The sequence below is a fragment of the Telmatherina bonti genome (genome assembly GCF_933228915.1).
Source record: "Telmatherina bonti genome assembly, chromosome: 9".
Lineage (NCBI taxonomy): Eukaryota > Metazoa > Chordata > Actinopteri > Atheriniformes > Telmatherinidae > Telmatherina > Telmatherina bonti.
In genome coordinates this window covers 10,856,190-10,870,602 of record NC_136627.1, presented here as the reverse complement: position 1 = coordinate 10,870,602, position 14,413 = coordinate 10,856,190, and the positions used below count along the sequence as shown (strand labels likewise).

The window sequence follows — 14,413 nt, the reverse complement described above, 5'->3', positions numbered from 1 at the left end:
AGCCGTCACAGGTCAGCGTGAGCCTGGCGTGTTAAGTGATTTCCTGAAATTCCATGAGCAGAAGCACAAAGGGGTTTGTGAAGTTTCTGAGAAAATAAATAAATTAAAAACTTCCATCTCCAACGCCGCATGGACCCGGTCTTTATGCAGTCCAGCTAATAAATGTCAGCCGTCTCCCGGCTCCTTTGTTTTGCTTGTCAGCTGTTCATTCAGAATTTAAAGTGAGGCTTTTTTTTCCACTATATATCTCCTCAAGGGTGACTTTGAGCTCCTTTGAGCTGAGTGATGTGCGCAAGTTGGGTGGACAAACAGCAGGAATAACCTCGACGCTCTTCAAAGGAAAAATGACAGAGTAATTCAGGAGACGGCACTGGGAGCTTGTTCTATCCATACAGCTCCATGAGATCCTCCTGTTGTGCTTGACTTGTTTTTTCCAACAATACATTTCTAATTTATAGTAGTTAAAAGTAGAGTATGTAAGAGTTTCAAGATTTTCAAAATAAATTAACTAATAAAATAACTACAATCATAGTGAGATAGTTTTTTGAACATGTAGGTTCCAGTCTGTCCTTATTTGATGCGTTATTAAATTACAAGTTTAATTAATGACAAATAACAAAAAACACTTTTTTTTTACTGGCAGGCAAACATTTAAGAAGGGTCTTTGTCATTAATTAAACTTGTAATTTAATAACACATTAAATATGAACAGACTGGAACCTACATGTTTAAAAAAAAAACTATCTAATTATGATTGTAGTTATTTTATTATTTTAGATTTATTTTGAAAATATTGAAAATCTTACATACTCCACCTTTAAGGAAATCCCATAAGCTGGTTGGAGTCTGTTTAGCCAGTCCACTGCAGATAAACTCCAGAGAAAGGAGAAAGTCTTGTCTTTATTCCAGAGATAAACATGAGATTACAGCCTGCTAACACCATAGGCATATTTTCCTTTCATTCATGGTCCAAGGAAACTGGCTTAGAGTTCACTGTATGTATGAGAACTCACAAATGAAGATGAGATCAGGACTCCTGAGGGCCAGGCCATCTGTTTCAGGGCTTCTTGCTGGATATTTTGGGCTGTTGTCATGCAGCAGAAGGAATGCAGAAAGCCAAGCAACCTCCTGATGGTACTGCATTACATACATTCATTAAATGTATCATCAGTAGTTTTCCTTACAGGCTGCTGAAATTTCTGGCATCTAAGCTCCAGCACCAACAAATGTCCAATCATCGCATGTGGACGCGGTGAAGAAGACTCGCTGAGGTTTAAACCGAGCATCAGAATGAGGAAGAAAGGGGATTTAAGTGACTTTGCACGTGGCATGTTTTTTGGTCTGAGTATTTCATAAACTGCTTATCTTCCACAGACAGCCTTCTGTTGGGTTTACAGACATGTCAGAGTTCAATCAATCAATTAAACAATCAAACTTTATTTGTAGAGCACTTTCACATACCTCAAAGTAACCAAAGGGCTGTACAGGTAAAATAAAATAAATCAACATTAAAAGCACTAAAATAAAGACAACATAATAGTTAAAAGACTAAATAAGACAGATAAGACCTAGTGGTCCTGCTCTCCGGGGTTAAAAGCCAACATAAAAAGATGAGTTTTCAAAAGAGATTTAAAACCACTTAAAGTCCCAGCAGACCTCACCGAAAGAGGGAGACTGTTCCAGAGTTTGGGGGCTACCGCAGAAGAAAAGGCTCCACGAGTCACGAGTCTAGTCCTCGGGACTACCGGGTCAGAGGTCAGAGGAGACTGGTTGGAGAAGGGAGACAGGCAACAGGAACTTCAGGAACCACTGGTTCCAGCCAAGAGATGCAGATATACTAACTATTCTATTCTATTCTATTCTGTTCTATTCTGTTCTGTTCTGTTCTGTTCTGTTCTGTTCTGTTCTGTTCTATTCTATTCTATTCTATTCTATTCTACAGTTATTTAGCAGAAGCTTTTATCCAAAGTGACTGACATGAGTGAGAACAACACAAGCAGAAAATCAAACAGTAGAGGACATTGTAGGAAGGTACTAGTGGACTGTCCAGTTGGACGCCGGTCCTTCCATGAAGTGCTACTTTTTTTGTTTGTTTTTCTACCTTCCCACCCTATATAATGACCAATGTTAAATACAAAATATTAATACCATGATGTTTGTTGCAAAGTTCTCCAACTTTCTGACAATTACAGCTAACTAACTCTGATAAAACAAGTGCAACCCTGAATGAGATGCCTTGCAGCAGCAGAAGACCACACCAGGTGCCATTCCTGTCATTTTCTTGTCCCACTTTGGTCCTCTTAGTACCAGTATGACATGGTTTAACCAGCACATCCTACCTGAGTCCTGCTGCTGACCATGTCCATCCCTTTCTGAGCACAGTGTAGCATCTTCTGATGGAAACTTCCAGCAGGATGATGCACCATGTCACAAAGCTCACATCATCTCCACCATGACGATGAGTTCACTGTCCTCCAACGGCCTCCACAGTCACCAGATCTCAGTCCAGCAGAGCAGCTTTGGGATGTGGTGGAACGGGAGATTCTCATCAGCAACTGTGTGATGCTTCACGTCAACATGGAGCAAAACCTCTTGAGGAACGTTTCCACCTTGTTGAATATATAACACCAAAAATAAAGGCATTTCTGACAGTAGCTCTAATCTGGTTTTAGTAATGTGGGTCTGATACAGAAGCTGGAGAGAAACAGAGTTAAAGTTCTCACTGATCAGGATGAATGGTTTTTAAAAGAAAATCTTAAAGGAGCAGAGGACAATCATCACATTCTTAGCCAGATCAAACATGCCAGGAGCCAGACGCATGTGCTCCCACACATGTGCATACGAACACAGGCAGGTTTTTGTAAAGAATGTACAGTAAGAATATACATCCATTAACCCCTTAACAGTCACCCCCCCCCAAAATGCCAAATACGCCTGAAAAAGACATACCCAAATTAAATTAGATGCTGTTCTTGAACCCTTTGGAGTAGATTCAAAAGCATGGTCTCTTTATAAAGATAACACTCTACAGTTTTACCCTGAGCTTTCAAATTTATTGTAACTGTAACCATTATAAAGTTATTGAAGTTGGAACATAAGGAAATTTCAGTTTTTTTCCCTCGAATTTCTCCTACTTTTTCAACATGCTGCACATGGAGAAATGGAGATATGGACTGGAAAATCAGATGGAGCTGTAGCCTGACGCCTTTCCTATGACGAGTTAAAATTTGGTGACAATAGCAGCCAAAATTATTATTCTATGAGGGCTTTACTGTAAGTATGTTCATGCGCTCCATAAAGTGGCCATTTGGAGTCTCCAAATGGTCACTTTAGATACTCCAACTTCAATAAGCTATAACTCCAGAACACTTCAACATACAGTCATCAATGAAACCTCTAATGAAAGGTGGCATCAAGAGGAATCTTGTTGTTTATTCATATTTACTACCAGTATTATTGAAAATCACCAGATGATGGATAAACACACTAAAAGCTTATTCTTTCTACTGTGCATTATAATAAAAAAGTCAGAATAAGTTTTACAGTCATCATGTTTATATATGTAAACAATATAATGCCATGTTATGTAATGTAAACAAAATGTAATAATAAAAACACCATAACACAATACAATTTACATATTTTCATTAGTTTTCAACTATTGTCTGATAAAGAGTGTTTGTAAAAGTAAAGTAAAAAAAACTGGAGAGCAGGATATGTAGTTGTTATGATGAGGAGGGGTCCTGGTGGTCTGAAGGGCAGGAATGTAGTCTTCCTCTGGAAGGATCTGGTCCTTCTTCATCTGAAGAGCTGCTGGGTTTCCATCAGAATCAGATGACAGACTAATAAAGACAAACAAGAAGTTTTGATCCCACATTAGTACTGCGACTGTAATAAGTGTGTGTTCTAACAGACACGCATCCCTGCACACATGCGCACACAGAGTATGGAAGCGGTCCACACACACAGATAAATCAGCAGCAGCGTATTTTTTTTCTTTCTCTGATTTTGTATTTATGTACAAATGTTTACAACTGGAGGAAAATAGAGGTGTTGAACCGCTGCGTTTCTTTCATCACTGCTCTTTTTGCTTCACGCACACTCGGACTGAACGAAACCCACATGAACGGTTCCGGTCTTACGTTTCAGAGCCGAGACCCCAAGTTTTCTAACAAACCACGTCTCACGTCTTTAGCAGACCAAACAGAACCACTGGAAATAAGGCAACAGTAAGAAACAACGGAAAGAAACAACGCGGGCGCCCCCACCTCTCCTCCCCCCATCCCGACGCACAAAGTAAACAAGCCCCCCCCCCCTCCCCCAGCCCCATAAACAACAGAGTTACTTATCTAAACAGCTTCTAAAGACACCGTAGCTGCATGTAGAAGTTTGTGCTTACTTTTCATGCTCTTCTGCTTCAGGAACCACATCTTCTTCTGCAGTCAGAGACGTCTTCCTCTGTAAAAATCACTGTCCCTCCGCGTAAACGACTCCACCACCTCTTCGCCGGTGTATTTCCGTGTTTTGCAAAAGTTCCTACAGAGAAAAAGCGGACAAAAAAGGCTTCTTCTGCTTTTGCGCAGGGACGCACACAAGTACGCACGTTGTCACAATTGTTTACGCACGGACCCCCTGAAGCCATTTTACATCCCACACACAGAAGCCGCACTTCGCCGTGACGGGAAATTTATTGGCTTTACGGCAGTGGGGTCAGAACTGGCATCGGAGCTGGTGGGCGAGGTAACGGAAACGTCTATGATGGTCAGACCACCTAGGTTGACACTCAGTGGGTATTATTGGCTAAGGAACGACCATGGATCAATCCAGTTGGTCAAAGAAGGTGTCAATCAGAAAGAGAGCCCGTCGGTGCGTCATGTGCAGTTTTATTGAATTAGGAAATGTCTAAGATATTGTACGAGCGTGACGGTTAAGGGGTTAAACCATGTATGATGGAAATCTTTGTTTCCAGATCCCACTTCCTTCAGACATGAGACCGAAGCAGAACATGGAAGCTGCATCATAAATCATACAGAGAATTTCTTCATCATGACAGTCATGTTTCTGTCTGAGTGCTTCTCATCACTATCTTTCGGGCTACATGGTGATGATTGTCACCTCCCAGGTTTTCTGGTTTGAATCTCAGTTGGAGCCTTTCTATGTATGTGTTACTCCTGCTCCCACATGCATGTTGGGTTAACTGGTGTAGAAGACTGATGGATGCATGGAAGATTTCCACCCAAGGCTATGCTCTAAACTGGTGCACATAAAGTAGGAGTTGGCAGTGATTTGCCCTGTGTGTGTGTGTGTGTGTGTGTGTGAGACAAGCAAGCAGATGTGCATTAAGGCGATGAGTTTATGACCATTTCTTTTTCATCTCTGAGGGAAGATTTGCCCTGAACCCTTTTAAATCAACAGTTTTTCTATTTATTGTTACAAAAAGGAGATTACAGAAAAAAGAAATTGTCTGTGTTCCAGCCTGGTTTCATGACAAAAGTCATGTCTTTAAACATGAAGCAACTGATTGTGTTTTGCAGTAAAACTGGTTTTCAGATCCTCTTGAGCTGCTTCTTCTCTATTCTTGCTTTCATTATTACGTCTGTTTAGTGAGTCTGGTGGAAACTACTCATAATGCACAGTTATCACTCTGTGTGTGCGCACAGGTTAAGTCACAAATCTACACAGGTTTGTGTATCTGGCCCCTGATGTGCCGTTAAAGCTGCCGTGGCAAAGGAATGAAGGATAGAAGCAATGCTGATGAGAAAGTGTAAAAAAAGATAAAGTTTTGTTAAAGCTGTTCTAGTGAAAACCCCGTGATGACAGTTAAACGAGACCAAAGAGCAGCTCTGAATCCTGATCACTGTCAGAGATCTGCTTCTCCTTCAGTCTCATACCCATCATGCTGGTAAAATATTAAATATCCCGTTTATTTCAAATAAAAAAAAAACAGTTGTAGCATCGTGCAGCGAAACAGTGATTCTGTGCAGAATTTAGACACACAGCACGACAAACTTAATAACTTAATTTATCACTGAAATCTTTCAAGGTTTAAATGATAAACATTGCTGAATTAAATGGCTGAAATTGTGCCGTGAAACACCTTTTCTTTCCGCTTGTCACCGGGTTTTCTGTCAGGCTGCAGCGATAAAATAATCAGCGTTGGTACCGTTCACACCCAACGATGTTTAGCACCTCAGAAAGATGCTGAGCTGCTTGTGATGCTTCTGATTTTACTTCTTTAACTTTCTTTTAAAACAAACAACAGACACTGATCTCACCTTTTCCTCTCTCTCTTGCTCTCTCCATCCCAAGGGGAGATCTGTGCATTCAACATCCACGGACTGGAGGCTCCGTTTGAGGCCGTGGTGCTGAACGGGACGTCTGGTGAGGGTCAGCTCAGGGCGCGCGGCCTGGTGGACTGCGAGCTGCAGAAAGAATACACCTTCATCATCCAAGCTCATGACTGCGGTTCAAGTCCGGAGGGCGCCGAAGGCAAGAAGTCTCATAAGTGAGTCAGCTTTGTCAGTGGATTTGTAACGCCCTTTGAGGCCAATGCAGACGTACTTTAAATATTTTATCTGAACAACATCATCCACCAAATTCCATCCAGTAATTTTGAAAGTGTTTCGTTTTTTTTTTTCAAACTGAGATAAAAATTTTCTTCACATTCACATCCAACACATAAACAATCCACCAATGAGAGAAGGTGTATTGATGCACCAGCAGAGCTGTTCGCTGGCTAATAAAGTCACTATGTCACTGCTACTTTGTTTAAACTTCACATCATCAAACGTCACGTTGTCTCTGTGTAAAAGCACATGTGGAATCCATGTTTGTTTTTGCCACCTTGCTACTCTGTTTTGAAATTAAATGAAATGAAAAATACTTTATTAATCCCCAAAGGGAAATTCAATACTGTAGTAAATAATAATAATTAATTTGAGGAGGTCTTGTTCTGGAGGCTGATGGCTGCTGGCAGGAATGATCTTCTGTATCTTTCAGTCTTACATCGGACCTGAAGAAGCCTCTCACTGAACATTCTTTGTTGTTTCATCACTGTGTTGTGGAGAGGGTGTGAAGAATCCTTCATCATCATCATCATCGTCGTTTTACAATCTTCATAATCTATTAACAAATCTGCATCGTATTCAGTGTATATAGTGAAAAACATTGATATTTTAAATTATTTGCAATTTCATGTTGATTTTCCACCTCTGTTTCCATAGCACCGTTTCCAGTAAACCTAAAACTGCACCTAAATATTGCAATAAAAAACTGCTAGCCAAAACAGCTAAACTTCGCAAAATGTTGCACCAATGTTTTTATGTTCTGATGAGGTGGTTTTGCAAACATGTTGAAATAGAAGCTTATCACAAAAATGTATTGGAGACATTTTTTTTTGCCTTTACACGTCATACGTATCGTAGGGGGTCAGGTGATCGGCTCAGCAAGTACAGATGACTTCTACATGACTTCTTTTATGTTCTGATGAGGACAGCAGCAACAGCAGCATAGTGGCAACCGATGTAGCTACTCCAAAACACAAAATGTGTTCTGTCTCCATCTTCCTAGAGATGTCTCACGAGACAAGAGTTTAGGATATGTACAGCTTCTGCTGAGTGTTTGCAACTCCAGTCCTCAATGGCTGCATTTCTGCAAGGGTTCAGAGTTTCCCTGCTGCAACACACCTGACTCAAAGCTTGGCCAGTTAGCAGACTAGTGCAGATGCTAACGTCAAGCTCTGCAGCAGTTTGCTAACTAAGTCTAATATGTATCAGGTGTGTTGCAGCAAGGAAACTCTGAAAAATTCTCAGGACTGCGACCCTTGAGGACCAGATTTGTCTACCCCTGGTTTACACACAGAGCAATGTTCAATGGGATGCAAAAAACTGTTATGGAAATGCATCTTATGTTAATCGTTTCACTTTGTTTTCCATCCATTCCCCCATCTATACTACCAGTCAAAAGTTTGGACACACTTTTCCATTGAATATAATGGGAAAGTGTGTCCAAACTTTTGACTTTCTATCCTTGTGTAACCACTTGTGTTAGTAACTATAATGCAACACTATGCACGTTGTAGCATCACCTCCTTCTGGGTAAAACCAGGTTTGTTGCTGCTGTTGGTTTCGGCTTTCATGCTTTCTTCTGGGAGTCGCAGTATTTGAAGTCTGTGTTTGGGGAATTGTCTGATTTTCTTCACAGCAGCACCTTCTGTTTGGTAAAAACCATTTTAAGGTTTACTTGTCTGCCTCCTGCACATCATTCTGCACTTTAGTCCTCAGTACAAAACTCTGGGACATTTTCACAAGTCTACAAAATGCTATTAAGAAATAACAGCCACGGCAAGGGAAGGCAAGTGTGTTTGGAAAGCAACAGGGTGATTCACAGAGATATTTAAACATTGCAAAAGAAGCATGATTTCATATTATTAACAAAAGAGAAAGGAAAAAAAAAAATAAAATCAAGCTTAAAAACAACAGTATTGATTTTTACTATAGAAAAAAAACAAAAAACTATTAAAATCAGCTGAGAACTGGGGGTCTTTCAGCCAGTCTGAGGCTTTCTGGGAGTTCGTTCCAAACATGTGGAGCATTCTGAAACACCAGTTCTGTTATCATTTCACTAATATGATGTGGTCAGCTGCATCAAATGCAGCACTGAGGTCCAGTAAAACTATGCTTGACATTTTCACATCGTCTGTATTCAAACTATGTCATTAATCAGTTTGTTCATAGCCGTCTCAGGGCTGTGGTCTTGTCTAAAACCTGACATCATGGCAGCTGTTTGTGGTTAAAAGTCATTTAGCTGATTATAAATGACTTACTCGGTGATCTTATTTAAAAGCAGAAGAACTGAGATCATCCTGTAGTTGTCTAGATCAGAGGCTTGATTACAACCATGTTTCCAGCAGCTCTGGAAAGACGCCCAAAGCTAAAGACAAACTGGGAGTCTGGGAACCTCAGCCACAACAGAATATATTCTCCCTGGTGATGATTGTAATGTGTTACTGGGAATTTCAGCCGTGACTTGACTTTTCATACGTAAAGTTACTAAAAACAAGATGAAGCAGAAATTGGGATAAACAAACTTTCTCTTAAATCACTTCAGACTCTGTCATGCAAGGCTAAGAGCGCTAAATAATTCATCCTTCATTCAGATGCTGTCTGAACTCCAAATCAAATCATCCGCTTCCAGTGTAAAAAAGATACGGTGGAACTCCCGAGCCAGCTGCATGTCAGTCTGTGAACACACACCGGTGTGTTCTGTGTGCATGTGTGTGGGCGCAGCTGAAAGCAGCAGCGGTGGTGCGTGGTCGGTACCTTACTTCAGTCGATTTTAACGGCTGCAGCTCAAAGTCTTAGCAAGTTGCCAGCGCAAACAGTGTGTGTCGAAGAGGTTCCCAGTCAGGTTTTATAGGCGGTTCAAAGAAAAACAATCAGAGGAGGTCTGTTTAGCATGGTGGGTGCAAAGCTTCTATGTTCTAGCTTAATAACGGCGCTGTTATCTGTTGCATATCAGGCATTTTATAAAAATAAAAAAAAAAAAAAAAAAAAAAAGAAGTGAATTTGGAAAAAGCTTTATTATGGAAGAAGTTCTGTTACTTCATGTGAATGATGAATGATGGCAACTTTACACGGACTTCCAGATTATTCTGCAAGCATAATTTCATTTAAATTTGAGCTCTTATTGTTTCTGGAAACAGTCTCAGGCAGGTTTTATCATTAGTTTCCCAGATGAGCTTAACTAAAGGTTCATGGAGGACGTTCCACATTCACAGAGAAACAGTGGGCTCAGAGAGGCTCAGCGGCTCACTTTTCATTGGATTAGTCTCACGCTAAACTGTGAAAGGTTTGCGTAAACTTTGATTTTAAGATGAGAAAAAATAAACTTCTCTCACTCACGCAATTTTCCTTTACATTAAAAGGAAAAGGATAAATTCTTATTCAAAACTAATGAATGAAATCTTGTCTTGTCTTGAAGATTAGTTCGACTCCTCTTCCACATTTTTATGATCACCCCGAGACCCGGGTACACTTCCACAAACACTGGTCGGCCAATTTAAAGAGGTCAGCTGATAAAAATCAATTAGTCACACTTGTTAGCCTTCCTGAAAGCAGCTTCTTCACCTCTTCAGCCGTATCCCGCTCTCTCCCTGTCTTCCCTCTCACCTCGCAGTCGCTATGCCAACAAAGGAGTCAAGAAGAGAAATCAATCTTCCCGTCGAGCCAATACACAGACACACACACACCCTGATTTACAGAGAGTGAGTACAATAAAACAAGAGGCAGCACAGATTTAAAGGCTTTGGGACTCAATAAATAAATCAATCATAATTTGTGTTTAATGTTGTCTGTTGGTTGTGTGTGCAGCTTTAAGCATACATGCACAGAAATGACCTGAACTTCTACATCCTGTCCCTCCGGGATTTAACTCTGCCAAGGAGCTTCTGTCTTCACCTGCATTTTTCCATCTGTTTGTCCGTCTGTCTGTTTGTTAGCCATGTTATGCAAAGACTTCGGGACAGACTGTAGTGCGAAGGGTACGTTTTCATCATCAATGAATCTAATAGTGTGTAGAAGTGGAAAGTAGGACTATGAGTGGAAATGAACTGCTTGGTGGAGGTGGAAATGTACTTTTTTGATAATTATTAATTATGGTAAATATTATAATATCACTAAATTCTTATTAAAATTTGGATCTACCATCATTTTTTCATCAAACAGCAGGCAGAAAGCAAACCAACAGATCTGGATGTTTCCGATTTCTCTTGTCTGTTTACACATTTCATTCTCTGTTTTGTTGTGAAAAACGTTTGTCACTTGACATTTAACTTGACAACGTTGCGCGTGCTTCAGACATCACCTCCACTTTCATACAGAACAAAGTGTCATGCATGGTCCTTGACAGGATTTTACATGGCAGTTGTGTCACGTCTCGCTTCTCTGCTTTCATATCAAGGCTCACGTGGCATTAAATCAGAGGATGGACACAAGACTTCAATAGAACATGTCAATAAATGTAATGTTTAGTTTATATTTTTTTTAAAAAAAAAACTAATTTAAACTTCATTTCATAGAGGAAACAAGTGGAACAGAATATCACATTCAAAGAATAAGAAATTACAATTTAAATCATATACATCTGTACAGTCTGTCTGGGATCAGTAATTGGAATCCATGAACAAGACCTACAACAATTATCTCAAGGATTTTCCTCAGTTACCAAAGTCTGGTCAAGTCAAAGGTGGGTGGAACTCAAGCATGTCGTTCAGGAGCAAAGATTTCTAGCATTGCAGACAAAAACTATCTGTACATTAGAAGCAGAAGCATGAGAGACACAACACAGTTGCTGATGTTTCCAGGAAATATGAAAACATGGAGAATTCTCTCATAATATTTGAGGGCCCAAGATAACCCCCCCCCCCAAAAAAAAAAAAAAAACCTCCCGATGCAAATCTGCCTTGTTGTCAGGCCAGTTAACATGGTGAGACAAAAGAAAATGTATATTTTTACTATACTTACAAGGAGATCAAATAAAATCAATGTAAGAAAGTCAAAACATGCACTTTTCGTACCTGTCTTCGAGGTGCCCTTTAAACCAATAACTGACTCTCCTCGGGCACTAAACTTTACTGATACTCCATCAGTCACCTCTGAAAACCTGAAGGGTTTCTCTGTAACATGTGAAGGCAAAGGATCAGGAATCTCTCTGGAACGTCTTGTAAACACAAATCCACCTTGCCATCAGGCAGAGAAATCACAGACAGGAGTCAGAGAAACAACACAGATGCTGATGTTTGCGAGAAATGTGAAAGTCTGCAGAAATAGGAAGCTCAGGATCAGAAATCCCACTAGAACTCCATTGTAAAGACAAACCAGCCTTGCCATCAGGCAAAGAAAACATGGTAAAACCAAATAAACAAGTCAACATTTGGACAAGTTTAATAGGAAGGATCAAAGGAAAGTAAAAAAATAATAAGGTCAAGATATTTACACAGTGGTAACCATACTCCTGGTCCCCATTAAACCCATGAATTGGTATCTTTAAGCACCAAACATTGCTGAAAAACACCTAGAGAATCCCCCCATAACGTTTGGAGGTTGAGGATCAGTAATCCCAATGGATCTCATTGTAGAACCTTTGCTTCTAATCAAAGCAGTGAAAGACAGTGTGTAGAGACCTTCAGCCATCCATCCTGAGATGCTAAGAAAGCTGTTGCACTGCCTGGAAACACAAATCAGATCTGTCATCAGGCAGTGATGCAAACAGCTGAACATAACAGACTAAAGTCAGAAAGAAGCAGTAAGTAAGAGTGTCCAAAAAAATCATTTTCTCAACGATTACGTTGTGGGGCTGTATTACCTGCACAGCTTCCAGTCACATAACCAGAACAACCTGTGACAGGAACGCTGTTATCAAAATTTCTGTGGAAGACCAGGTACCTCAACTTGGAGCAACCATTACTTACTTGCTCCAATTCTTGCAGAATAGTTTGTACAAAGGTGCATAAAGACTTTCTGCAGGCACCAACCAGTCCTCTCATCTGTTTAATGTCATTTGGGCAATGCAGCACAAGATTAAATGAGTCTGTCCCGGATTTCAAAGACCAATAGTTTGCAGATTATCTGCAAAACAATTAAGTAAACTGTTACATTTATTTCATTTAACCATATAGTTGAAAAATTCCCTAATACAATCTAGCGTGGATGCATAGTGGAGTACTAAAATTTGTCATTTTGTACTTACAGATGCTCATGTTCAAATAAAAACTCCAAAATATGACCATTGATATTAACTTTGACATGTTCCTGATAGGAGGATCTAATGGTTGGTTGTGTCAATGGACACTGTGAAGTCTAACAACGAGGGCAGCAAAGCCAGAAGCGCCATTTTAATGCTATGACATGCAACCTCAAATAGACCACTTTCTTTAACATTTTGAAGTAAATTGACCAGGATTAGACAGAATAGTTGGGTCTTGGCTGATTTTATCAACAGTGTGCACTGTAGCCTGCTTACAACATGATGGGACACAGTCTGTAACGTAGGAGGTATGGATTTATCTCTGGATAAAAGGCCCAATAGGGCCAAAAGTAGTTTCTTTTAGCAAACTATGTGGAACACAGTCTAATAGGCAGGAAGATGGTCTTCAGCATCATGAGCATCTACTTCCCATGCAAGTAGCTTGTTTCAACAGTAATACATGGAAAAAAACATGGAAAAGTTATATTTATTCAACATAATTAACAAAACAGAAAACGGGTCTAATAAGCCTGCATGTCCTTTAACACTCTGTCATGGAAACACGGATGTGAAGGTGTCTCCATGACATTATGGGGACAGCTGAAGCATTTTAGTTGGTGTTTAAAGCCATTGAATTGATAGATATTTGATTTAAGTCTGCCTCTAGCCTACTGGTCCCCTCCATATTTCACCATATGAATGGACGACATGGAGAAGAGATGTTGCAAACCAATGTGTCAATAGTGAGGCAGACATAGCTGAACGTGTGCTCTTCCTTTGCCAATGCCTCCTTGATGTGGACCTATTTCCACTCATACAGACAGGCAGATGCTGGAGGGGAAGTGAATTTGGGGAAACTTTAAATGGTTTGTCCTTTTGCTAGCAACTCTCAAAGAATGGCTCTGACCTTTCACTGCACTGCTGGCTTGCTCGCTGCGATTTATAAAGAAGCTAACAGGGAAGAAGAAGAATCTCAGCCTGAGGCTCTACTCAAATTACACATGACACATCAACGGCCAAGAAGGAAGGCAGTCAAGAAAATTAGCTGCTAAAGAGGACAGGGGAGAGGATCAGGAGTGACAGGGGATGAGTTTAAACTTCTCTTTTTATCCTTTCCTGCAATGTTTACCGCTGGCTGCTGCCCCACTTTTCTTCCCTTTTGCCTTGGCCAGCTCCAGCTTAGCCAGTTCTAGCTGTCTGACTGTGTCCTTCGTTGTGTCAGGCACTGTCTCTTACCACCACCAATGGCTGAATCTTCAGTCAGACAGCCTATGCATTTACAAACTGAGGCTCTCTTTGGCCTGGTTGTACAAATCTGTCTGTCATTGTTACTTTTTCCCACACAAATTAGATGTTTTTGCCTTTTTTGAAATGCCATGTTGAACTTTGAGTGAATTCGTCATCCTGTAGAGCCAATAAAAGTGTTCTCTGTGACTTTGCCAAGAACTGCAGAAACGGTCAGTTTTAGGAACACGGATGCTAAAAGACTGACTCTTTCTGTGTCACATTAGATTCGCTCTCTGAATCACGCTGCCCTCTGATATATTTCACTTAGCTGCAAGAAGAATCTTTACTCACTTGTCAGCAAAGTGTACAGCTCGAGTGATTTCACCTTAAACTCCTTGAAGCTCTTTCTGCTCAGGTCAGCTTTAAACGAAAGAGAAATTAA

General features: G+C 40.4%; 1 protein-coding gene across 1 annotated transcript in view; it reads left to right on the top strand.

The window, feature by feature from the left end:
• The window catches only part of LOC306760935 (calsyntenin-2-like), a gene marked incomplete at both ends in the record, with an annotated part of 361,417 nt that overhangs the window by 186,871 nt on the left and 160,133 nt on the right, over positions 1–14,413 (top strand). The window contains one exon of the mRNA XM_079246988.1: positions 6,310–6,505. Within this exon, the coding sequence (XP_079103114.1) occupies positions 6,310–6,505 (196 nt within the window). The remainder of the gene's footprint in view (positions 1–6,309; positions 6,506–14,413) is intronic.